Source organism: Chrysemys picta, chromosome 9 (genome assembly GCF_011386835.1).
Source record: "Chrysemys picta bellii isolate R12L10 chromosome 9, ASM1138683v2, whole genome shotgun sequence".
Lineage (NCBI taxonomy): Eukaryota > Metazoa > Chordata > Testudines > Emydidae > Chrysemys > Chrysemys picta.
The window spans coordinates 32836701-32864527 of record NC_088799.1 but is presented as its reverse complement, the minus strand read 5'-3'; the positions used below and the strand labels follow the sequence as shown (position 1 = coordinate 32864527).

At 41.1% G+C, this 27827-nt stretch overlaps 1 protein-coding gene across 21 annotated transcripts in view; it reads right to left on the bottom strand.

Moving 5' to 3' along the window:
* The window catches only part of TFDP2 (transcription factor Dp-2), a 172414-nt gene that overhangs the window by 14716 nt on the left and 129871 nt on the right, over nt 1-27827 (bottom strand). For 10 of the 21 annotated variants that reach the window (XM_042853634.2, XM_005303264.3, XM_065556920.1 and 7 more), the window contains 5 exons: nt 25339-25386; nt 14353-14515; nt 12821-12967; nt 7018-7086; nt 5075-5226 (listed from right to left, as the gene is read on the bottom strand). In XM_042853634.2, coding sequence (XP_042709568.1) covers nt 5075-5226; nt 7018-7086; nt 12821-12967; nt 14353-14515; nt 25339-25386 — 579 coding nt within the window. The remainder of the gene's footprint in view (nt 1-5074; nt 5227-7017; nt 7087-12820; nt 12968-14352; nt 14516-25338; nt 25387-27827) is intronic. The other 11 variants (XM_042853635.2, XM_005303265.3, XM_065556924.1 and 8 more) reach the window with 3 other exon arrangements.

The window sequence follows — 27827 nt, the reverse complement described above, 5'->3', positions numbered from 1 at the left end:
TTCTAAATCTGTTTGCTTACAGGTACTATATGTTAAAAAACTGTCATATCATGTTTTGCCAGCATAGTTATTTCAGTTAGGAGTGAGAAAAAAAAAAATCACACCCTTAACTAGCATAGATATATTGGCAAAATCCCCCGTGTAGATGCAATTTATACGGTCAGAAGAGTCCTTTTGCCAGGGTAGTTTATCTTGTTCAGGGTAGCCTCTCCACCAGCAAGCGTTGCTGGTATAGCTATACTGTAAAACCTTTGTAGTGTAGACCAGCCCTCTGTCCCAGAACTGTTGCATTATTCGCTCAGCTTGTACTCTGGCCTGCTTGCAATACTGAGAATAAGCCAGAGGTCATCTATTCTTTCCAATAAATAAGGGACAATAATCAACTGTTTAAAACTTATTTAAGCAACTTGTCTCTTCTTCCACCCCCAACAGAAAGAGAAGTTTAACTAGACTGATTAATTTCTGATTAAAAAAAAGTCCACTGTCTTTCTATGAAATTCGTTTAAGCCCAGATCCCTAGTAAACAGTTTTTTGTTCAATTAATGCTTGAAATGATCACAAAACTCTTGTCAAGTATAAACAAGAATCTATTTCTTCAGTGCTTTTGCAACCTGAGACTCCAAACCAGCAAAAATTAAACATGTTCATAACTCTACTAGCACTGACGTAAATGGAGACTGAGCCAATATAGAAAATATCTGAAGTGACGATGGTCTCCAGAATCTCATTTAAAAAAAGAGAAAACCTCAAAAACACAAACTGAAGGCAAGATGCAAGTCTGCAAAGAGCCTGAAACAATAGCTCTGAAAGGTATGAACTGCCCCATTTATTTCATTAAGGTGCAAACTCAGGTGCCCAGTGATGATGATTTATATGTCAGCGTTCTTAACTCTTTCATTCTTCATGTAAGAAAGGAGAGGAGGGATCAGTGATCTGCACAGTTTACTGTCAGCAGCATCTCACTTTGATGCCATAGGTGGGTGACAAGTTGAAGATAGGACTATCTTCTCCGCCTCAGTCAAGGGGCCTAACAGAGCACATGGCATACTAAAACTCCACTTGAGGGGAGGGCGGGAGCCAAGTTCAAGGAGCCCATTAGAGCTCAGAGGTCATATGATCATACTTTGAACAACTACATGATGTATAGCAGCAGTTCTCAACGAGGGCCCTGGGGGGCTGTGACCAGGTTTCGGGGGTCTGCCAAGCATGGGACGTTAGACTCACTGGGGTCCAGGGCAGAAAGCCGAAGCACCATGTGGAGCTGAAGCCTGGAGCCCCAAGACCTGCCACCAGCAGCTGAAGCTGAAGCCTGAGCAACTTAAGTTTGCAGGGCCCCCTATGGCATGAGGCTCTGGCCAATTGCTCTGCTTGCCCTAACTCGGCCCTGGCTTTTATAGGCAGAAAAACAGTTGTTGTGGAACAGGTGGGGGCATGGAGTTTTTTATAGCATGTTTGGGGGGGCCTCAGAAAGAAAAAGGTTGAGAACCTCTAATCTATAGTAAGCAGCATCTCATTCTAAGCAACTGACAAGGAAGCAGTTTATTTTGTGGGTGGAGGAGTTTGGAGGAGTGCCATCAGGTCTTTTTTTCAGTCAGACCCCTGAATGGAACTACTCTTTGAGTACAGTTACACATGCTTTAGTGTTTGAAGGATTGGGTCTAAATCCTGGTCTCCACACAGTTTCTGTACCAGTATAAACTGTCAGAGATATATTTTTTAAAATGTATAGTTATACTGGTACAACCTCTAGTGTGAACATAGTTATACTGCTATAGTTTAACTATATGGGAAGAGCAATAACCTATATCAGTACTAGGCACCTTTGTACTGATATAACTGTGTCCACAGTAGGTGGGTTGTACTGCTTTAACTATATCAGTATAGTTGAAGAGGTACAACTTTTTTGTGTAGACAAGCCCCGAGAAAAAAATCACACCAAAAATACTAAGTTGTAAAGTTTAACTTAGAAATGTTTAAAAAAAACCCCAAAAAACAGTGTTTGCTGTACAGTATCTAGAAATAACTCTTGAGCTCAGCTGTTTTGGTATGAATAGTAAAGTTATATGTATCATATGCTATGCATTTCTGCCACAGAATTCATCCACATCTTACCTTGGAATAGTGCTCTGGAATACTGCTCTAGAATCCCAGCTTTTATTTTTTTAAATGGCTTTTCTAGCCTTTATGGGTGAGAAGAAAACTTTCTAAATGTGAACCAGGTGCAAACCAGTGCTTTGGGGCACATCAGACGGTGTTTACACTGGGTGTTTTTCTTAAAAGGTCCTGTTGGTGCAGAACTAGTATAGACCAATCACCAATATTTTAACAACTCTGATGTCTTACCTAACAGATTGATTTCATGTAGAGCTGTCAAATGGTTAAAAAAATTAATTGCAATTAATCATGAGATTAAAAAATAATTGCGATAAATCACAATTTTAATCACACCGTTAAACAATAATAGAATACCATTTATTTAAATATTTTTGGATGTTTTCTACATTTTCAAATGCATTGATTTCAATAATAACGCAGAATACAAAGAGTACAGTGCTCACTTTCTATTATTTTTTATTACAAATATTTGCATTGTAAAAAAGATAAACAAAAGAATTAGTATTTTTGAATTCTCCTCATATAAGTACTGAAGTGCAATCTCTTAATCGTGAAAGTTCAACTTACAAATGTAGAATTATTATTTTTGTTATATAACTGCACTCAAAAATAAAACAATGTAAAACTTTAGAGCCTACAAGTCCACATTTGTAAGCTGTAAATTGCACTTTCGCGACAAAGAGATTACACTACAGTACTTGTATGAGGTGAATTGAAATATACTATTTATTTTATCCTTTTTACAGTGCAAATATTTGTAATAAAAATAATAATATAAAATGAGCACTGTACACTTTTTATGTCAGTGGTTCTCAAACTATTGTGCTGGTGACCCCTTTCACATAGCAAGCCCCTGAGTGCAACCCCCCCTTATAAATTAAAAACACCTGTTTATATATTTAACGCCATTATAAATGCTGAAGGCAAAGCGGGGTTTGGGGTAGAGGCTGACAGCTCGCAACCCCTGCAAGTAATAACCTCGTGACCCCCTGAGGGGTCCTGAACCCCAGTTTGAGAACCCCTGATGTATTCTGTATTGTAACTGAAATCAATATATTTGAAAATGTAGAAAAACATCCAAAAATATTTATAATAAATTAAAATGGGTATTTTATTAGTTTAACAGTGCAATTCAAAGTGCGATTAATCGTGATTCATTTTTAAAATTGAGTTAATTAGTTTTGAGTTAATCGCTTGAGTTAACTGCAATTAATTGACAGCCCTAATTTCATGGTGATTAAACCACCAGCAGCTGCTGGGACCTTATCCACATATGCACCCCACTGGTGTGAACACTAGTTGATTGCACAGGGAGTTGCAACAGAGGGAAACTGTAAGGGGAAAATATAGTGTAAACAGGTCCCTGAGATGCAAACAGTAGCTTTAGGGATGTGAAATGTCCCACTCATCTCAATGGGGTGTTAATATTGAAGACTGATGATATCAACAATTTAAAATATATCACCACTGATAATTTTAGTATCCCACAATCTCAAACTCCCTCCCATGCCTTCCCAGGTACCAAAAGCTTCTGCTTACCTCCCAACAACTTGTACAATTCAGTTATGAAGTTTCAATAAAAAAATATTCAACTTATTAACAATTATTTAATTTGATATTAAGCTTAAAAATTAGGGTCAATTTAAAAATAATTGAGGGGATATTATGCTGTACTATTCATTGGAATATTTCATTCAACAAAAATATCAATTTTTAATCTACTATTAGCTGGCATAGTATTTCCAGGCAACTGCACTGGAGTCCAGAAATTAGGCCTCTTATAAGAATTTCAGCCAACTGTGCTGCAGAGTGCACAGGGTCCTGATTATACATATTCACCAACAACTTCACCATAGCCAGAATTGTAATTTGGATGTTGAAACTGAAGCAATTAGGGACTTTTATTCTACTTCGTTATAAAGTTTCATTATATTCAAGTTCACCATAAGGAGGTTCCACTGTAATGCAAAATCAATGTACGGTAGAATGAAATCCATAACCAATAACATTCAATGAAAGAGATCTATTTACCACTAATAAACTGTTATGATCTAGTAAACAATGATACATCAAGATTGTATTCTTTCACCAGCTGATAGAATTCACAAGAGAGCTGAGAACAAATACAGACTCCCTCACGTATAAGTACAAGAGTCACAGGTTAACATCAAAGAAACGCTTACAACTAAATCCATAATGCAATAAACCATAACCCAAGAATGCAAGCGAAATATTTCTAACTGTTGCATACTTTCATTCTTCTCTATCTTACGAAGCACTAAGGAAAGTGAGCCTGGTGCCACTAAAATGAACCAAACATCTATTTCCCAATTGCCTCTGGCACTTATTTCCATCTCATAATTTTGAACAAGTTGGTAGCCATATAACTCTGACTAAAAGTTGTAGAGCATACATCATACATTTTACAAAAGCACAATGGTGGTTAAGTATACTGAAAGAGGTATCAAACACCATAGGCGCTGATTTTATTTTTCCCAGTGGATGCTCTGCCCTGAAGCCCTGCCCCTTCCCCCGAGCCCCACCCTTGCTCTGCTTCTTCCCACCCCCCCTCTACTCCCTCCCCCACCTGCCCTTCACTTTCTCCTCTCAGCCCCCTCCCCCAAGGCTCCCCCACCTGCCGGCCACTGATTTCTTTCTGCCCTCCCTCGAGTGCCTCCTGCCAGCTGCCGAACAGCTGATCAGCAGCCAGGCCAGGGGCCCCGCCGAACAGCTGTGGCTGGTGGGTCCTGAGTATCCCCTATTTTTTTCTCATGGGTGTTTGAGCCCTGGAGCACCGATGGAGTCAGTACCTATGTCAAATACCAGGAAGATGAAAGGGAAATGCAAATGTATAATTAGTTTCAGTATGAAGTGAATAGACTTTCTGTTCAAAGAAAAATCCCATACTTATTACACAGAAGACTGAATATTCCAGTATGTGGTTCCACATCACACTCACTTATCACTTGATATGCTGCAGTCTATAACAGTTCTTTTGCTAGTGTTAACTATTAGGAAAGGGAGCTGTATTGTAGAGTTCAAAGCTGGAGGACCTTGATTCTGTTGTTCATTTTGCTGATTTCTTTGTACCAAATTTTTGAATGCTATTTGCTGTAGAAAGAAGAAAAAGAAAAAGGAAAATGATCACTGTCATTCAAATGTAAATGTGGACTCTTCCATAATCTGGGATTTTACAGCTGTTTTAGTAACCAAGTACCGGTACCTCCAGCACCTGTCTGGTATCTCTCCTAAGATGGGGTGGTCAAAGTCTGAACTCTCTGTGCTGGCTAACAAACTCTCCTTTGTGCTGGCCAGGAACAGAAAGGAGTGCATGCTTCACCCTTTCAAGGGAGGCACAGCAGACATGCTCCCCTGGCAATCTCTGGAGTTTTGGGAGGGTAGCACAGTACGGAGTACAATGCCCAGGAGACAGAGCATCTCCACACATTAGGAATTAGGGCTTAAAAGGCATAACAAAGGCTTTATCTACTAGCCAGGGTGCATAATTACATCAGTTTAAAAGGTCAGAAAATGTAAAGATAACAAAGTTATACTTAATGTGGATCAAATGGCACCTCCCCTGGCCCACTCCCCTCTTCTCTTCTTTACTCTCTTATCCATCCTCCTCTTTTCTCTCCTCTGTTCACTCTATATCATCCAGTCCTAGCAAATCTGTAGCTTTGAAATTACCCACTTTCAAAACTGTTTACAAGTTACAACCTTCTCTCCACAGCTCATCTTGTGCTATGGGATTTTGTATATAGTCAAGTCTGCAATGACTGGCAATAATCTGGGATATCTGTGAATCTTCTGTAGTCCATGTTTGGCACTACTGATTCCAGTCAATAGGAGCACAAACATATAAAATGGCAAGAATTGAGTTAAATTAGAATCAAACACTGAAGAGCTATCATAAAACAGATACATAAACACAATGAGCAGGGAGTTTATGGGTCTAATTTTCCTATCACTTTCACCACCGTGCCTTCTTCGAGTTGCTTAGGATGTATACCAGTGTTAGTGACGTCAGAATTAAGTCCAACTATTTAGAAAAAATATTTTTGCCACTGAGAAAAGCAGAAGTGTCCAAATGCTTAGAATCTCACTGCATATCTGATTGTGTCTAAAACACCATCATATTTTGCACCAAGAAAAAAACACGTTATTTTCTGTTACCCTATGACTTTAACTCGTGAGCTTATACAAATGGTCCATTATGTGTAAAGCATTCAAAACCCAGGCATATATCCAAACGGTGTAGACTTTTAAAAAAATGAAATGCCCTCTTTGCAAACCGAAATGCATTTGAAGTTACAATATTTCTTCATTCAGGCCAAATCAGCAGGTTTCAAAAAGCTTTCCTAGGTTACTGCATCAAAATGTGAAAAGTGCCAGGCCTGGATTCATGAGTCTTTTATAATAAGGATCCTGAAGTTTTAGTTCCCCAGCAACAACTGATTCTCAGCTATGGAATGTACAACTGAACCCATGCAAGTGTGTGTTGAAAATTGCATTTTTCAATGGTAACTTGTCAGAGGGACCAAGAGGGGGGAGAGGGGGGAGGATGAGGAGAGGAGGAGAGGCGGGGGGCGGCGTGATCCTGCTCCTGTTCCCACTGGAGTCGGTGGCAAAACAGCATGAGTGGAATGTTTGCAAAATGTAATAATGACATAGGGTAGAAGATATTGACTGATAATGACAATTGTGCTCCAGGAGGCTGCATCTATCCAAGAGGCCCCATGCTAGGATGGCAGGAGTATTTTAGGTCAGGATTCAGGTACACTGCAATATCACTTTCATGGGCACTAAATTAATCTAAAAACATTTATAAAGTGGAGAAAAAAATACTCTGAACCTTAACAGTTTTTTGTTAGTGGCTGTATAAATAAAAATTAAATTTACCTGCAATAGTAGCTCTTGCAGCTGGGCTCTCTTCTGTTTTATTCGTTCTAGCCGTCTCTGTTTCTCTATCTTTAGAACATAAATTTAGACACACTAAGATACAATTTTGTAAATACATAAATTGCCTGGTCTTGTTCTCTGTCTAAAACAAAATAGATTTTTGCAATAAAGGAAGTGAAATTTTGATACCCTTATAGAAATTCACACTATATTTGTTTGAGGGAGGTGGGTTACAGGGCCTGGTACATAAGCTGAAAATCCTTCCCAGCTACACTTCGCTACCTTGTAGCATTCTCCTTTCTCATATGGACTAATCACATAGTGGGGCATCTCTAGGAACCTGGATTTACACAACTTAATTTTTGACTGCAACCTCAACCTCTGCTTTTATATCACTTTCCCTTCTTTAAAAGATCAATACTACCCCACCTAAGTTGTAGCATTTCCTCTCCCTTATTTTTCCCTGTTGGATATATGTCATAGGAACTTTCTCCAGTCCTGGATAGGAAATACTGCATCCCTCCAAAATGGAGCCATCATAGTATCACAATAAAACATTTGCTTTCTTATTCCCACTCATTAAAAGCATCCCATCAACAGTTCTCTCAGTCCGTTTACTCAGGACTGAAAGACAACTATCGAGACTGGGCCCAGGACCATCTAGGATGGCATTTTAGTGTATCATCGCTAGGCCAAGAGTGACCACCCTTTTTGACTACTAACCGGAAACCTGGATAGACTAGCAAGAATTCAGTAACCAGTCACAAGAAGAGGTTAAGGGAAAGCAGCTACCATGCTATCAGTTTCTTCCGGCAGCCATGGTGACACAAATGGAATAAACAAAACTATTTTCAACAGTATTCAGGACAGTGGTACGTCAGGACCTCTACCCATGCTGCCAGAACACCAGAATCTATACTTTAAATCAAGGAGAGTCCTGAGGAAATCCAAAGGGGTGGACAGTCTAATAAAGCTACAGTGCTGGCCTCTATATGTATTTTTAATGCTCTAGGTTTTAATGTTCCTGCTGCTGTAAACACTAATGTATCTTGGCTCCCAATTACATTAAGCCCTATTTTAATTACCTCTCATTTCAAATTGCGTAGCTCCAAATCATAATATTATAAAGTTTAACTCCACTGCAAACAGAAACAATTCTACTTACAATGCCTTCTAATACAATTAACTGTGACTAATGTGCTTTCTGCAAAGTTGAGTGCAGGGCCTAGCTTTGCTTGACCTATAAGACTATCAAAGTAAATAAATTTTAAAAGGTCTAATAATTTATCCTCTCTACACACTGATTTTTTCTGTGTTTTCTCTTTAAGGTGACCTTTACACAGAACTACATTTTTGTTTATGTATTTAAAATAACTTTAAAATACACTTGGTAAATCTATTGATTTCAGCACATGTGAAAACACAGCTTTATTTCTTTTCTGTTAAATGACACTGAAAGCAACATTTTAAGGAAATGCTTGGTTTTCACTGTGCTCAGAGGCTTGTGTAACTAAAGTCATAGATAGAAAAAGGACATAAGGTTAATTTGATTGAGTTCTCACACTGTAGACAACAAAATGTGAGAACAATAACATCAAAATTTATCATTTCATAGCAATATGATGCACACAAATAATTCACACAAACTGAGTTTAAAAGATTTGAATTAAAACCAAAGACATTTAAAAAAGATTCACAACATACTATTATGGTAAAATTTACTTTAAAATGATCAGACGTAGCCATTTTCCCTGGGTTTATCATACCTGTCAGCCTACTGTTTGACAATGATTAAAACAGTAAATGTTTTTCTTTTTCTTTTCTCCCATTGCCATTTCAATGTCCTAAAAGGTATTATATGAATAGAACTGCACAAAATAACTTGTTTTTCACTAGTTATACAAAACCAGATATTTATTCAAGTAATTGCAAAAATTCACAAATTTGATAGAGATTGAGATGTTGTATTTTCTGCTAGTCAGTACAATATTTTGGTGTGAACATTGTGATATTTGTCTTGTGCAAGATACATGACTATTGTCCACAGGGCAAGTGACATTTTCACAGAGAAAGTTTGGCATCTTTGCAACAAAATGATAGTTTTCTCCCTGCTGAAAATGCCAGACAAAAGATTCAACAGGCAATTTTAAAAATATTTCTGACTTTTCCTGATAAGCAAATATTGTTCAGCATCCCTGTATGATATTCCTTTTAAAGAGGTTTTCTATCATCCATATCAATAGCTAGATAAACTTACTCCCCAGTAAATTCTTTTTCTAAACAAATCATCATCATTGTGGCAAATACCAAAGGGACTTGTCCTCCTTTGCAAATCAAGCGCCAGCTGGCTTGAGTTCTGGCAAATTGCCTGAATTGTTTTAGCTATATGTTCAGTTTATGGCTACTGGCAATCTTATTGGGCCACCAAAGTTTATGGCACCCATGTGATCACCTGCTGTGGAGCGGCATTCCTTGGTACATAGCCTTTGGAATTTCTTGGTCCTGCCTTGTAGTAATATGTCCATACCAAGAAAGCTGCTGAAACAGAATCAATGGTGGAGATGGCTGGTAGGTTTGGCTTTGAATATTCTAATTTTTGATCTTGTCCTGCCGCTTGATATGGAGCAGCTGACGGAGATGACAAGAATAAAAAATGTCAACTCAAGAGTTCTTCAGCCCCTATGTTTCACTTCTGTACAGCAGGGTTAGGATAAGCATGATTCTATAGATCTGCAGCTTCGTAGCATGCTTCAAGTCATGATGTCCCCAGAGGCCACAGAAGGGCCCAAAACATGGTAGCTGCTGTTTATTTGAGCATCCACATCTTTTGACCATCCTTCAGCACGGTCTATGATGTTGCCCAAATATTTGACAGCTGATATCTTATCTGGACAGGTTGTAATTTGGTGCTGGAGGCTGCTTGATGATAATGGTCAGGCGCTTAGTTTTATCTGGATTAATAACCAGACCAGTGCACACTGCTTCTGACTGGACCAGACTGGCTGTGAGCCGCAGCGATTCACCAAACTGAGCCAACAAGAGAATGTCACCACTATATTTGAGACCTCAAAATAGAATAATGTTCAGCTCAACACCACCGACAGCTGCCTTCTCAAGCTTTATTCATCAACCAATCAATGCCAACATTGAACAATGGATTATGACAGAACTCAGCCTTGTTGAACTCCCGTAGAGATAGGAAACCATGCTGCGTACCTGCCATTGACTTGAACACAGCTCCTATTCCATTGTAGAGTTCTTCTACTAATGACCAGTCTTCCTAGAGATGTTTAGTTGCCTCATCAGGTCCCACGAACTTGCTCAAATCACTGAGCGAATGGCCGCATGGAAGTCTATGCAAAGTGCTGTGCACAGTTTATCATATTCAGCCATTTTCTCAAAAGGCTGTCTAAAGTTAAATATCTGGTCAACAATGGAATGACCAGATCTAAACCCACACTCAGTATCCCAGCCTATGCCATGAAATGCATCATTGATTTGAGATATTAACGCAGAAGCAAAGACTTTCCCTGAGTGTGGTGACAACGCAGGAAAGGAAACAGAACGCTAGGTCTGTGGTAGCCGAAAAGCCCCTCTACTTCTAGGAACTTTTTTTGGGGCTTTTATTTTTTACACTTTTTTGTTTACAACGCTTTTTATTGGTACAAATTTTGCGCATAGAAAAGCTAGGCAGTATATATGCACATAAGATAACGAACCCATCTCTTGAGCGCGTGAACACTAGCTGCGAGGGTACAATTAAATTAGCCAAATAAGTTTCTCAAACACAAACGCTGGATTGAAGGTCACTTCTGCCTCGTAGCCATGGGAGCAGTTTGCTGCGCCTGTGGGCTGACGATTCGGGAGCTATGCATCTCTACACCTGAGACCAACAACAGCTTAATATTTCTTTAGTTGCTACATTCAGCTTCATTGCCCTTTTTGAACAAAGCAGAATAACACCCTTCTTCCATTCATCAGGTATGATATCAGAGTTCCAGATGACCTGGAAGAGCCTGTGCAGTGATGTTACAAACCCCGGGTGCGTTCTCAGACTTCAACTTGTGGACTGTGATTTCCATCTCTTCTTGGATGAAGGAAGGTAGCTCTACTGGAAGCTCTACTGGAACTTCCTGCTCATCTTCAAATGGAATAGGGACAGCAGGCAGCAGACAATTGAGGAGCATCGTGAAATGATCTTCCCATTGTTATAACTGATCCTTCAGACTCTGGCTGATGCTGTCATCATACTTCTTAGCTAGGAAAGCTGATGCCACCTTTCCCTGCAAACATTGCAGAGTTCAATAGAAGATGTGGAAATTGTGCCTGGTGGCAGCCTGTTCTAAATTACCTGTCTGAGTCTACTTCCAGGATTCTGTATCTTTCTTACAGAATGACTTGATGTGAAACCCATTCAGCCTTTCCTTTTACTCTCGACAAACATTTCTTTGAAGTCTCAAATTGTAGCCTCACTTTTTTTCTTAGCTCCAGCTGCAGTGAGTGTCTCCTCACTGATCCATGGAAGATATCTGAGCACTGCTTTCAAACACTGCCATTTCTCTGCGGTCAGTAACCAAAGCATTGACACAAATTGCCCATATTACACTTATGACTGATTCAGACTGCTATTAACCTACATCCTAATGCCCTGTGTGATGGGTGTATCTGGCCTTTGCAGCTCTCTACAGGAGGCCCCACAGTCTTACTACACTCCGTGTCAGGAAGCAATGATGTAGGAGGAATGGAGCAGTGACACTGAGTCCTCTAGGCCTGCCTAGAAAGTCCTCTCTGGAGCAGCCATCTTGGAGACTAGAGAGACCTGGCACTCCAAGAGCTAGGAGGACTAGCAACAGTTATCTGAGCCCAGCAGGCTCAGATAAAAGTACCTGTAGTGCCCTAGCAGGGCAGCCTCTGGCTGGGCCCAGAGGACCATGGATGGATATTCCTCTCTGCCCAAAGGAGCCTGTGGATTATCCAGGGTTTATCTCTGCCACATTTGCATATCTGGGTTTGCGGGGACAGAGGGACTTGAGAACACTGTCCTTCAGCTAAGGGTTAAGATAAGACGGGCCAGGTGGGAGGAAGCCCAAGGAAGTAGCAGCAAAAAATTTAGCACTACCGTTGTTGCTGTTCACAGGGGTGCCTGCCTGGAACCCAGAGTAATGGATGAGCCCTGGTTCCCCCACTGGCAAAGTGGTGTAAACTCTGAGAAAGGGAGGACAAGCGTAACCTAAGACCAAAAAAGGGGAGAGGGCTTGTTTGGAAACCCAAGTGAAGGGCTGAATATAAAGTCCAAGAGCCAGAGCTGAAGACCCTGGTGAGGGCAGATACACTGCTTATTTGTTGGACTCTTTGCTATCCCGGAAAGGATTAATTTTTGACTGTGACACAGACACAAGACCAAGCTACAGAAGACTGGCAGAGGTAGACAGATGTCCTACAGGGGGCGCCAGGAACAGGAAAAGGATTGCAATATTGCACCTGCTGCTTGGAGACACTCAAGGGGTGAATGCCCTTTTACACCCTGCCTGACTTCATTGATATTTATTTTTGTCAGGCAAACAGGATTTTTAGATTGGTATCAAGTATACTATAGTTATACTTAGAATATACACAGAAACATTTCAGTGAGGATTTAAATATCAAAGCAACAATAAAAAGCAATTAGATTTTTTTTTAAAGTTCATATTTTTAAACGTTTATTATGCAAATATAAACACACACACTCTTTCCAAAGCGACACTTCTCCATTACCACAGGACGTCATCTGCAACTGAAGGGATTTCCCCTCCCCTCCACTTACCTCTAGGTTTTGACATTCTTGAGCTGAGTTTGTAGGAAGGCCAATCCATTTGATTTCCTTTTTCTCTTTTGAAATGATGTTCATTGCCATCAGCACATTGAGGGCATCATAAACTCTCCGCCTAATATTCTTCTGATCATAAGCCTGCTAAAAAAAAAAAAAGCACTGTAGTATTAATTAGGCCAAGACCACTGCAAAAGCTAGAAGTTAAGATGCCGTTTGAAATTTTCCTTTATAGGTTTGCAAGTGACATGAAGACAATATATGAATAAAAGAAAATGGCAGTTGAAGTCAATATGGCACTAAAACATATGCTTTAATTTATGCTATTGTGTTGAATAAAACACTAAGTAAGGTGTTTGAATGAAAGCTGGGAGATCACTCAGAAACAGTAAATACAATAGAATATACACTATCTGCTTCTTGATTTTGCATATTAAAAAAATATTGTTAGGCTTAATCTTGTCCCCCTTACATGCTTGAGCCAATATAATAGAATACATCATTTAAAAAAAAATCACTTAAAACTGAAGCAGATCGTTCTCAAAACGTCATAAGTGCATAAAGTAGAGTACTTTTGATACAAAAGATTCCAAACTAGTAGCTGGATGAGTATCCTTAAAATTACAGCTATATGCATTTTTAAAACAAATAACTGTCTTTAAGAAATGAGTTGTAATGAAACCAATTTTTAAATATGTATAACAATGTGTTCATGGAGAAGAGTATTTTTTACCATTTGGACTTTCAAACTGCTGAGTTAAGAGAATGCACAGTATTTTTGTTTAGTTCAGGTTGCTTTTCTCTACTCTTCATATGTATAGGCTAAAATTAATATTCCAAACCCTCACAAAGGACCTCCTCTAGCCCTGCCAAACTAATTATTATTCTCTGTTAACATGACCCAAGTTAACCAGAAAATAAAATAATCCCTAATTATGTTTTTATCCTGGCAATTAATTTACTGCCTGAATTGCTCAAACTCCTATATATTAATAACAACCAATCAAAATAGGATTATATCCTATAGCACAATTATTTCTACAGAAATTGATTTTTCAATTGTATTTCCATCATGACAAAAATGATTAATCTGATGTAAGAACTTGTGCAGTTTTGTGTACACATAATTAAGACTACAGTCGGCCTAGTTATTACAACTTGTGCATTTGAGACAGGTGTCCTCCATTTCAGGGAGACCGAAGCACCTCAGACTCTCAGTTACTTGGGGTGGAGTGTGAGTAGAATCTTTTAAAAGGCAATTTTAAGGCAGCCTGTTGTCTCTGTATTTTGTTGTATTTTAAAGGGTGGTATTAATTCTATATTTAAAATGGAACCTATTTTATATACTGCATGTTGATATTTTTGGAAATGGTCTAGACCTAGATCTATAGCCCTGAGACACATTTGTTTGAAAGAGACAGTGGAACATGACAAGTCAAGGCAGAAACAAGCGTAGAATTCTAAGAGAACTGTGACAGGATATGACAGTATAGCTGTAAAATAAAAAAATTAACATCACATCTCCTTACCGAATCTGTAGCCAAGTGGCTATTAGAATTTGTGAATTCTGATACCAGTTCATCAGCTACTTCATTGTAGGACGTTGTTCCTTTTCGCTGGACTTTTTCACATACTTTCATTGAAAAATGCCTCAGACCCTTTCCATTTTTATCTCCTTTTTTGCTTCTTTTACTATGGGAGGAAAATAAGTTATTTTGAGATGATGCCTGTTTGTAAATTCTTCTGGTTAGGAAGCAAAACGTCAAGCTTGTTAGAAGGCTTTGCACAGCGAGATGGCTAATGTCTGACATTAGGTATCACATTTTTATGAAGGTTTTAATAGTCAGGAAAGGCATTTTTATAATTTTGAACTGTGAAATGGTAAATGATGATGTAAAGAGGGATGTGATAACTTCAAAGTAGCACTGAAATTAACAGGAATTCTGGGTGTACAGGAAACACAGTATTAGGCCCAAATATGAACTGAATAACATATATTAAACCTCTTCAGGCGCAATCCCACAGTTATCATGTGGACAATGAGCATCAAATAAGCCCACCAAAAGTTGTGAAATGGTCATCTTGTGTGTGTGTTGAGAGCATAGTGCCACTATCTAGGTCTAGCCCCACTTTTACCATTGAGAAGCCCTTTCTGCTACAGCCTTTATTATATTAACATGGGATAGTGTCTTGTTCTCTAAAGGCAATGTCTAATACTACTAATAAACACTTGACAGTGAGAAAGTATTAGTTAAAAGAGTATTGATTTCTGACACAGTATATAGATTTTCCATTTTAAATCTTCACAATAAGTTTCACATTTGACTGAGCTAACTAAGTCAGAGATAAACCCATCTTCAGCAGTTGCTAGGTGCCTGACTGAAGTATTCAGCTATCAACAAAAATTAGTTAAAAATTCCTTGCCAGAGTAGCTAAACAAGTAGATGGAGGCAGGCATTAAAATGTCACTAAGAATAAGCGAGTTATAGGCCCAATCTAGCATCCAAATAAATTAATAGAATATTTTTCATTTACTTCAACGAATGTTGGTTAAGGCCTATGTGCAGTATACAAGATAGATCTGATTGTTCCCACAGAATGTGATTTCAAAAGACTTGGATATATTAGGAAACAGTTTTAATATGAATTTTTGCAAAAGGTGAACACAATCTCTCCCCCTCCTCCCCCCTTCCCCAAGAACATCAAGATTACTAGAATAGTAGGAGTGGCAACCAGAAAAGGAAGCTTGCTCTAGTGCAAAATAATTTGTCTACAAATTCTTTCTAAATTAACATCAGTAAAAGATTAGTTATAAGCAAGAAGATTTTCCTGGCAGACCTAGCTTTTACTGGTCTAACTGTAACGGAAACTCCATGCCTTGTATTTATTGAAAGCCTTTTCTACGTAAAGAAATAAGTAAAGTTTCCAAGTGGTACAATAGTTTCTTTTTCTTTTGATCAAACATGCAGGGTATCTGAGGAAGGGCATACTTCCTATATAGGACTAAATGGAAACCAATGTTGAAAACAATTAACTTTTTAGAGCTCTTCAGACCTGTGATATAATGCAATTGTTGGGTCTGATCCTGCACTCCTGCAAAATTCCCAATGACATATTATAAATTTTTTAAATGGGAAAAAGATTGTTGTTGTTTAACAGGGTAAACAGCATTTTTGTTTTATATTATGGGACAGTTTCTAGCTGTTCTCTTGTTTGTGATGGATTGCACCAGGAGCAATTTTTCCTCCCATGCATATCCTTGCAGGATGCAGACAGATTCATGGTGATTGCATCACTTGAGATCAAGGTGTGAAGGGGGATGGGATTATACCAAAGAAGAATGGCTGAGCATAGAGGGCAATTTATGCTTTATCAGGAAACACAGGGCCAGTACAGGGGCAAGCATATGCTCGCTTTTTTAAAGGGTGTAATAGTTGCCAATCTTGTGCATGCTACCCAAGAAACCTGATAGCCTTCTGCCTGCCAGGGGCTGCAAAAACCAACGTATCACTGTATTTCCAACAACAACAAAAAGCAGCAGCAGCAGGTTCTTGATAAAAGCAAAAAGTAGGTCATAGAAATAAAGCACTTCATTCTGGAACTAAAACGTTAACTTTCTAGAGAAGCAACTTGTTATAAGACTTCCATCTAGATCCCAGTGACTGCTATATAATGTGAATATTTTGACATATCAGGACACTTAGTTGCAAAAAGATTTATTTGAATTCTTCTTGGTCTCCAAACAATTTCACAACATTTTGTCTAAGAAATAGCATGAACAAAAGAGAGCATTACTTGGTGCTCACTCAAGTCCTGAAGTGCCTGGAAGCCATTTTTGTACTAGGAAGACCAGTAAGGAGATAAACGTATAATTAATTAATTCATTATGTTTTATTGTGCTTAAAAACGGATATAATTAATCATAATATCTTTAAAACAAAAAGACTCAGCAATCAGTATTGCACAATAAAGCACATATTCAGTTTAATCAGAGATCTGTCATAATGCTTTGATGCCAGTGAATTTAACTCTGATTACTGCCAACAATGGATTCAACTACTGGCTATTGATGTCCAGGGTTCATATATCTGCTGCACGTGAGATTCTAATGCCCCAGAGAATTCTATTTGAATAACAATATTACAAATGAATACAAATTAAACTGTTTCTATTCCCTTCCCTCTCCCAACAAAAGATCAAGATTTTATGTTATGGCAATGAACCCAATGTAAACAAGATCAGTTGCATTTATCATCCATAAACTATGTATTTCAACATATATGTTTCAAGGGACAATTTTTTCCACTGTTAAAAGGATGCTTTCAATTTAAACGTTTTGCAAACAAACACTTCTTGATCTATATTAACTAACTTTTTTAGATTATTAGAAGCAAAAATTTAAAAAATCCAATTTATTTGTCACTCGTTATGATTCTTAATTTACTTTTTGCATTTCTTATAGATTGGACATGATAATCTCTCTGAGGTTTCACTTCCAGGTTTTAGTGGTATAATGTCTGGGATTCAAACAGCAGGGGACTGGTTTATTTGGGGAGTGTTTGTTTTTTTTAAAAAGTGTTTTCACTGGATTTTTTTAAATTGTGGAAACATTTTCTATTGGCCCTATAGAAGTGTGTTTTATATAAAATTGAAACTAGGGGGAACCAAGGCTTGCGCCAGTTTGGGAAGAATACCATACTAGAATCTCACAAATAGCCAAAATATCATAAACTAGCAATGGCTCAACAAAATATGCAGCTACTAGGAAGTATAATGTCAAAATAAACCCTTAGGAAAACCATGTGAAATTATAGTAGGGTACCAATCCACAATTGCCTAAAATAGTAAAATAGAACAGGGGTGGGCAAACTACAGCCCACGGGCCACATCCGGCCCATCAGACCATTTAATCTGGTCCTCAGCTCCCGCCAGGGATCGGGAGTTTGCCCTGCTCCGGTGCTCCAGCCAGGGAGCAGGGTCAGGAGCTTACCCCACTCCGCGCAGCTCCCAGGAAGCAGCCGCCATGACCCCCCTCCGGCTCCTATGTAGTACACGGAGGGATGGCCAGGCGGCTCTGCGCATTGCCCCACCCGCAGGCACCGTCCCCCACAGGTCCCATTGGCCGCTGTTCCTGGGAACTGAAGGGATGGCGCCTGCAGACGGGACAGTGCGTAAAGCCGTCTGGCTGCGCCTCAGAGCTGGAGGGGGAACATGCTTCCGGGAGCTGCTTGCAGTAAGCGCTGCCCAGAGCCTGCACGCACCCCTGATCCCCCCTCTCCACACCCCAGCCCCCTGCCACAGCCCTGATCCCCCTCCCACCCTCCGAACCCCTTGATCCCAGCCAGAGACCCCCTCTTGTACCCCAATCCCCTTAAACCCAGCCCCACCCCAGAGACTGCACCCCCAGCCAGAGCCCTCCCACCCTCTGAACCCCTCAATCCCAGCCCAGAGCCCCACTTTGTACTCAAAGCCCCTCATCCCCAGCCCCACCCCAGAGTCCTCACTCCCCACCCCGTGCCCCCATAGCCTGCTCCATCCCTGATCCTGCTCTCCGAACCCCTCGGTCACAGCCCGGAGCACGCTCCTGCACCCCAAACCCCTCATCCCCGGCCCCACCTGAGAGACCGCAACCCACAGCCGGAGCCCTCCCACCCCTCTTCCATACCCCAACCCTGATCCCCCTCCCACCCTCTGAACCCCTCAATCCCAGTCCAGAGCCCCCCCTTGTACCTCAAGACCCTCATCCTCAGCCCCACCCCAGAGCCCTCACCCCCCACCCCGTGCCCCAACAGCCTGCCCCATCCCTGATCCTGCTCTCTGAACCCCTCGGTCACAGCCCGGAGCACCCTCCTGCACCCCAAACCCCTCATCCCTGGCCCCACCCTAGAGCCCTCACCCCCAGCCGGAGCTTTCACACCTTCCCCTGTACTCCAACCCGCTGCCCCAGCCTTGATCCCCCTCCTGCCCTCCAAACCCCTCAATCCCAGTCTGGAGCCCCCTCCTGCACCCCAAACCCCTCACCCCCCCTACCCCAACCCGGAGCCCCCTCCTGCACCCTGAATTCCTCATTTCTGGCCTCACCCCAGAGTCCATACCCCCAGCTGGAGCCCTCATCCCCTCCGGCACTCCGACCCCTAATTTTATGAGCATTCATGGCCCGCCATACAATTTCCATACCCCGATGTGGGTCCTCAGGCTAAAAAGTTTGCCCACCCCTGAAATAGAACCATTATGACTGTCTAACCCAATTTCTAACAAAATTATGTTTTGGAGGTGTGGGGGAGAAAGAATTTAAGGCTGCTTCAATATTTGCCAGGATGTATATACTCAGGGAACTTCGTCAGAGTTAATAAGTACATAATTCCAAATCCTGACCAAAAAATTATCTTTACCATATCTTGATCAAAAGCTAGCCAAACTCATTGTAGAGCACACACAGAGACAGAAGCTGACCTGCTCTCACTTTTCTAAGCATCTCAATTAGGCTAACAAATTGGATGATAATTGTAAATTAATACAATTGGCAATTTTATGTCTTGTAGTTGAATTCTTGAAAGGGGACAGGATTTTCACTGCAGCATTAATTTTGCACTACGTAAGAAAATGATGCAGAATATATTGACCTTAACCTGTGAAATATGACTGCCTCTCCCCCACTTATAAAATCCTCAATTACACCTTTTATTAAGTATTGACTTGAAATATTTAAGACATTCCCAATGTGAGAGAAGAAAAATATTTACATAATATAGCTGAAATAGACTAGGACAACCTAGGCTATAACAGTATTATTATTATTCCGACAGTCACGTTAATATGGAAACTTGGAAGCAAGAATGCTTTCCATCTAATGCATTAGTTACATTCTGGAATGGCAGTCTGTGCCAGCGTTGTACTCAGCATTTCTGGGCATAATAAAAATCTGGAATCCTATTTCAAAAGATAAATATTAAAGGACATATTAATACGTTAGGTCTTTATGTCACTTTAAAAGTTTTTATGCCAGTTTCACAACTTGGTCAGTCTACCAATATATTTCAGGGCAATCTATTGGTTTACAAAACTAATAGCCATAAAGCCAAATTCTTCCATTCATTTTGGAAGGGATCTGCGGAAACGCCTCAGAAGGCAGAATTTGGTCCCCCTAGACTGTCAATGCTAGCAAGCTATAGAAAAATGGCCACTGCTTTTAAATTGCTTTGTAGACCTCACACATATACTTTGCATGGATTTAAAAGGAAAAGTGTACAAAACTACACTGGAAAAGATGGGGAGATGGAGAAGGGAAAGAATAACAGTAAGCAGAAATAATTTATTTGATCCAGTTAATGAAACTGGACGAGTGTGGGTACTAAAACAAATAAATGCAAGAGACGTTTTTGGAAGCAAAGTGAAGAAAGAGTTACTCATCTTGTGCAGTAACTGTGGTTCTTTGAGATGTGTCCCCCTATGGGTGCTCCATTCTAGGTGTATTCATGTCAGTGTGCCTCAGATTGGAGATTTTAGGTAGTAGTGTCGTTCTGCCCACACATGTGCTCTCCCCATCTCATGCTCTGCCTCAGTGTTATATAACATTGTTTGGGTGAACTGCCTTCAGTTCCTTCTCTAACACAGAGCTCATTGATAAGAACTCCAAAGCAGAGGGAGGAAGGCAAGTAGTGGAGCATGCACAAGGACATACATCTTGAAGAACCACAGTTACTGCATAAGGTGAGTAACCCTTTCTTCTTCTTTGAGTAGTGTACCTATGGTGAGTCTACAGCAGTATTCCAGAAGGAGGTTGAAGGTTATGAGAGCGATGGCAATAGGTAATGCAGCATCTAGAGAGTCTTTGTTTAGAGATTGGGGATCCCTTAGATCTGTCTGCAATGGAGAGGAATAGTCTGGGAGATTTTTTGAGAGGTTTTGTCCTATTCAAATAGAAGGCTAATACTCTCTTGACATCAAGTGTGTGTAATGTTGCTTTCCTTTTGTCCTGGTGTGGTTTGGGAAAGAAGGCTTGGAGGTGGATAAACTGATCTATGTAGAAGTCCGATGGTATTTTTGGTAGGAATTTAGGGTGTGGTCTTAAGGCAATCTTGTCTTTGAAAATGGGGGTGGGAGTATGCCATTTGTGCCCCTATCTCTCCCACTGTCCGAGCAGACATGATGGCCACTAGGAACGGTTTTCATAGCAAGATGTAGAAGAGAGCAAGCAGCCATAGGTTCATAGGGAGACCTTATAAGGCACTTGAGGACAATGTTGAGGTCCCATGCTGGTGTAGGACATCTGATGTGGGAAAAGGTTACCCATACCCTTGAGATACCTTTTTGTTGTAGGATAAACGAACACAGAATAACCGTCTATTTTATGATGGAAGGCGGTGATGGCTGTGAGATGTAGCTTAGAGATAATCCTGACTTTTTTAGTTCTAGGTCCTAGAATCTAGGATGTAGGCTAGCACAAGTGGTAGTGGAGAGGATGTAGAGGTAATGTGTCTTGAGTCACACCAGAGTTGTAATCTCTTCCATTTTTGAATGTATGTGTGATGAGTAGTTAGTTTTCTGCTATGTAGCATCACCTCCTTTACATCCTCAGAGCAGTTCATTTCTAAACTTTGGAACACCGAGGAGCCACTGAGGTGAAGAACCTGAAGATTGGGGTGGAAGATCAGTCCCGCATACTGAGAGAGGAAGTGAGAAATGGGCTGGAGAGTGTTTGGCAGGAAAATTGCCATTTGAGTAAGGTATGGAAACATGTCTGTTTTGGCCATGTTGGAACTATAAGAATAACCCTGGCCCTTTCTTTTCTTATTTTGGGCAGGACCTTTTGCTTCTACTGCATCTAGGTAGGCCCCTATGAATTCCAGATGTTGTACTAGGGTTAAAGTGGACTTTTGGACATTTAGTTGTAGTCCCAGCTGTAGGAATAGATTCATAGACTTGTGTGACTCTCACAGTGTTGTCAAAGGAATGTACTTTGAGCAGGCAATCATCTAGGTACGGGAATATCATAACTCCTAGTTTACGAAGGTATGCTGCTACCACAGAAAGGACCTTTGAGTACACTCTCTGTGCAGATGATAGGCCGAATGGGAGCACTTTGTATTGAAAATGGTCTTGATCCAGAAAGATTCCTAGAAACTTCCTGTGTGATGACTGGATTATGATATGAAAGTAAGCGTCTTGTAGGTTGAGGGCAGAGAACCACTCCCCTTGGTCCAGAGATGGGATTACTGATGCCAAAGTAACCATTTTGAAGTGTTGTATCTTTACAAATCTCTTGAGTGACCTTAGATCCAGAATGGGTCTCCAACCGCTGTTCTTTTTAGGTATCAGGAAGTATTTGGAATAAAAACCTTCCCTTGGTGTTGAGTAGGATCTGGTTCTATAGCACCTAGGTTCAGAAGACAGTTTGTTTCCTGACATAAAAAGTGCTCATGAAAAGGATCCCTGAAGAGGGATGGGGAGGGAGGGTGGGTAAGGTGGACTGAATATCACGGGGAGATGATCTCCAATACCCTCTTATCTGTGATTATATGTTCCCAGTTTTGACGAAAAAGAGTAAGGCGGGTCGCCAAAGAGGTGGAGATGTTTGGGTTGTTGCAGCAAATAAAAGCGTGTGTGTGGGGTAAACTCGGGGCCTCGACCAATATATCAAAATTGGTTTTTAGATGTAGATGGTTGTGATGCTGAAGATTGTGGGTAGTGATCTTCGCTTTTATCGTTGTTGTCTTTTCCGATGGGGTTCATAATGCTTCTGGGGAGGAGGGAACTCAGCCAGCCGGGATCTCTGTGCCAACCGTGACTTAATAGATCTCCCTTTTTTTTGTAGGTGTGTAAATTCCCCAGGAACGCAACGTGGCTCTGGAGTCTTTTAATGTGTGGTGGGATTCTTCTGTTCTTTCTCCAAATAACTTGGATCCTTCAAATGGAAAGTCTTCCAAAGTGGATTGTACCTCTTTGGAAAGCCGGAAAGGTGAAACCATGAAGCTTTCTGCATGACCACTGCGGTTGAGATGGAGTGAGCAGCTGTACCAGCAACGTCCAGAGAGGCCTGCAACTATGTCCTTGCAAGTAGTTGACCCTAGGCAATGATTGCCTAAAACTGTTCTCTTTGATCAGTTAGGAGATGTTCGATGAAGCCATTTAACTTAGAGTAGTTGACATGATTGTATTTTGCCATAAGGGCTTGGTAATTAGCAATCCTAAATTGTCAGTCACTGATTAATATGATTTCCTTCCAAATAAATCCAGTCATTTCCAGTCCTTGTCATCAGGTGCCGATTTAGCGGGGTGCTGTCTGCCATGTTCATTTACAGCATCGACAAGGGAATTCAGGGATGGGCGAGAAAATAAGAAGTCCATGTCCTTAGAGGGAACACAATATTTTTTGTCTGCTCTTTTGTATGTGGGAGGTATTGGCTGGTGTCTGCCATATAGTTTTCACTGGGTTGAGCAAGGCCTCATTGACAGGGAGCGCAATGCAAGCTGATGAAGATGTATGTAGGATGTCCAGCAGCTTATGTTGTGACTTCTTCGGGCGAAATTTGTACCGAGTTTGCTACTCTTTTAACGAGATCTTGAAACTATCTGAAGTCATCTGCCAGGGTTGGTGGGGAAGGCATCAGGAGAGACGAAGAGATGTTGGTCACAGGAGTAACCTCCTTATCTAGTCTCACTCCCTGTTCTTTAAATATCTTCTCTTGAGGATCAGGAGGTCTGGATAGAGAAGCTGAAGGAGACTGTCTTCCTCTATCCCTTTGGGTGACACGAGATGCCCTTGAGAACTGGTGTTTATAGGTCACCCGTGGGTCCCAGTAGGGCCACTGAGGCGGTGCTAAGTGCGTAGGTGGGGACACCCAAGGGCGTCCATACCAACTGGGTGAGCCGTGCCTCCCATGGCGGTAAACTGGGGTTGTAGCGATTTCTGGGTGGCTGGCTTCTTGATATTGTAATGGGGAGCCTTCCAAGGACACTGAATAAAAATCATCGTCATCCTTTTCATCGTCGCTTGACAGAGGTGAAACAGTCATGGATGCTGGGGGAGATTGCCTCGGTACCGCACATAAGTCAGGGGACCGAGATATGGCCAGTATCGAGATCATCTCAGTGCCGAGTAGAGGTGTCTCTGAGATTAGTAAGTCTTCAGAAAAATGAAATTCCTGCAGTAGCGGTGGGTACCGCTGAGGTAAGATGAGCAGTAGACGCTGATGTAGACGGAGACGATGGTACCAGAAATTTTCTGCATTCCAATGAATGGCCAGTAGGTGTTGTTCTGGTCTTCTGTGGAGCCGAAGTACTTGGTACAGAGGTCCAAGAGGACTCCATGGTGCTGCTTTGGAGGAGCTATATTGCTCTCTACCACTCCTTTCCCCTGATGGTACTGATCTTCCCGAGTCTACGCCCTTAGAGTCTTTAGACTTATTGGTGGCATCGGTACTGAGAAGCCTGCAGCCTTGTGGGTACCCAGCCATAGGTCGGTTGGTACTGAGGTGATTGACCTGGTCTGATATCTCTCTCTCTCTTCTCAGGGGACTTGTAGCCCACTTCTTTGAGAGGAATACAAAGATTTCCTCTTTGAAGTCACCAGAGAGTGTTGAGCCGAGGACATTGATAGAACTGACTTAGTCGAAGACCACAATACAGGAGTGGTCCCAGGGCTGGGGTCAGAGGTTGGTCTGAGTGAACTTTCCATTATGAGGCATCTCAATTTTAGTTCACGGTTCTTCTTACACATTCATTTTAGTTTTATGCAAAAAGTGCACTTTTGAGGCACGTGTGATTCTCTGAGGCAGCGAATGCAGCAGGAATGTTCATCACTGGCTGGAATGGCTTCTCGACAAGAGAGAGAACGTTTAAACATGGGGAATCCGGGCATATCCTTTCCAAGGTTCACTTCCCAAGACAGAAGAAACAAAGAAGAACTAACTAAGGACAGGAAGTTAGATATTCTAACAACAAAATAAAGAGAAGAAAAAAAAAGAAGGGGAGTATTAACACTAACGGAAACTCTAGGAACTACACTATTAACTGCAAAACAAAAGTAAGATATAGATAATGAACTCTGAAATCGGACTCTGCTAAGGCTCTGTCTCAGGCGAAAGGCAGGGAACTGAGGGTGGCTCGCCTGCACCGAGGCAGAGCACAAGATGGGAAGAGTGCATGTGCGGGCTGAACGGACACTGCTACCTAAAATCTCTGATCTGAGGTGCAAGGACATGAAGACAGCTGGAGTAGGGCACCCATACGGACAGTACTCGAAGAAGAAACATAATTTAACACCTGTGTTTGTTACATAGAAAACCAGAACCATCCCACTTCTGGGAAAGTGTTTCATTTATTTTTAATGGTTCTCTTTTTTGTCTCTTTGATGACTACAGACATACTATTCTAACTAAAGTAGTTTAGCTAAGGAATAAGAGTAATGGAAAACCACTGCAAGTTGGAACTCGACATCTCTCCCTCTCAAGTTGGAACTGAAAGTAAATCTGGTTACAAATATACATACAGAACACACATTCAGCAATACTCACCTTTCTGAAAAATCAGATTCTATAAATTCCCGAGCCCTTTTTCTGTCCCTAGGGAGAGGGAAACATTTTTTTTTTAAATATAACATCTTTCTTTTATGCAGGGACCAACAAAATATATACATTTTGTATATAGGAATATTAACAGCCTTGCACTTGAGCATTTAAAAAAATCTTTCATTTTTAAGTATAGTTAAATGTACTATGCAAACTATAATGAGAAAAAATAATGCAAATATCACCTGACAAAATTTAAGTGAGAAACGGTTACAATTTTGTACGCAGCATGGTGCAGAGAACAGAATATCATAGTGGGAATGACGAAACATAGGTTCTATTCCCAGATTTGCCACTGATTTGCTGCGTGACCTCAGGCAAGTCACTTGGGCTGGCATTATTCAATGTGCCTAAGGGAGCTGGACAACCAAATCCCACTGAAATTCAGTGGATTTGAGTCGCTAAGTTCCTTAGGCGCCTTTGAAAATCCCAGTCTTAAAATCTATGCCTTGGCTTTTCTCATCTTAAGGAGATGATAATGGTTCCCTTTATAAAGCACTTTGAGATCTACAGATAAAAAGATGAAAAAAATATTAAGTATTAAGATTTTATGATGGATAATGTATTCACATATCATCCAACTTATATCTTTGTAATATAACAAGGTCCTACAATTTAAGAAAGAACAGATACTTACCCTATACTAACTGTATGTATACTCAATCAGTGTGCATTCTACTATAGGTGTGCATGCATGCGCAAATGGATTTATTTAACAGTAGAATCTAGTGGGGTTGTGCATGCACCACGTGCCTTCTTGTGATTGGGCATAAAGGGTGGGGTTGTTGTGACCCTTACTCAGTTCCCTCGCAATTTGAGCCCTGTGGTAGCAGAGGACTCTGAAAGTAGGGATGAGGGTGGTTAATGGGACCCACATGGACCACATTAACTTGAAGAACCATAGTTACTGCAGGCTAAGTAACCCTTCTCCCTTCTTTGAGTACGTGTCTAGTGTGGCTCTCACACTGTAAATGTCTGGCAAGCGGTACCCCTGCTGGATGGTGGCATGTGTAGCAGCTGCATCAGTCAGGGATTAGAGCGCTGCTCCCCCAAATTTGGCATCTGCTCTGGCAGCTAAATCCAATGCATAATGCTTGTCAAGATTGAGTGGACTACTCCACGTGGTTGCCTTGCAGATCTTTAAAACTGGAACATTCCTGAAGCAGGCAGAGGATGCTGCTTGAAGCTTGGTGGAATGAGTTTTGATGTTCAGTGGGAGAGGTACACCAGCCAAATGGTAACACAGTAAGATACAACATGTTATCCACCCAGATATCCTTTGTGATGATATGGCCTGGACTTTGGAGTGGCCAGCAACAGCCAGAAATAAACAGGGAAACAGCCTGAACTATTTGTTTCTGTCAACATAGTAAGGCAGGCTCTGGAAATGTTCAATGTGTTTAACTTCCTCTCCAGGTAAGAATGGGGTTTTGGGAAGAAGACTGGCAGATTTGCTTGATTCAGATGTAATTTTAAGACTAGCTGGGTGATGTATTTATGGATAAGGTGATACTAAAATCTTACCCTATGAAACATCGGGGAGGGAGGGTCAGCCACAAGCACCTTGGAGCTAGCACACTCTCTTGGCTGAAGTGATTGCAACTAGGAAGACAGTCTTCCGAGTGAGATGACAACCAGCATTCTGAAAGGGACTCAAAGAGAGACCCCATGAGTCTTGAGAGGATAATACTAAGGTTGCAGATAGGTTCTCTGACTGAGCCCTGAGACACTTTGACATTATCAAGTGAGAGAAGACTGAATAAGACTGTACAGGTGGATAGCAAATAGAGATTGCAAAGTGGACTTTAATAGAGCTAAATGTAAGGCTGGAGTGTTGTAAATGCACCAACTAGTTGAGGCTCTGCAGTACTGAAGCCTACGTACGGTCCAGGCCCCGTTGAACTGCTCAAATTAAGAAACTCTTCCATTTTGACAAACAAGTCCCTCTGCATAGATCTTCCCGATCTATATCAGGCTCTTTTGGACTTTTCTAGAGCAGTCCCTGACTTTATCCAGCCAATATCCAAGCCTGTCAGGTGCAGTGACTTAAGGTCAGAATGGAGTATCTGACTGTGCTCCTGTGAAAGGAGGTCCAGGAAGTCTGGGAGCTGAATCAGAAGCTGAATGGACAGCTGCAGCAGGTTTGCCAGCCAAAACTGCCTTGGCCAGTATGAAGCTATGAGAATGATCACAGCTGTCTCTTGATTTTGGAAATCACTTTGGGTATCAGTGGAACTGGTGAAAAGGGGAGCTGGATACCACTGCAGAAGGCAGGCATCAGCCAAGGAGCCTAGGCTCTTGCCCCCTCTGGAACGCCTGATGTTGTCCTTGGTGGTAAACAGTTTTATCGTGAGAACCCTCTCCCCCCCGCTTTTATGATTAATCTCCACAGGGACCGCTTGTGGTTGGACAGAGATCGTCTGCTCAGGAAGGCT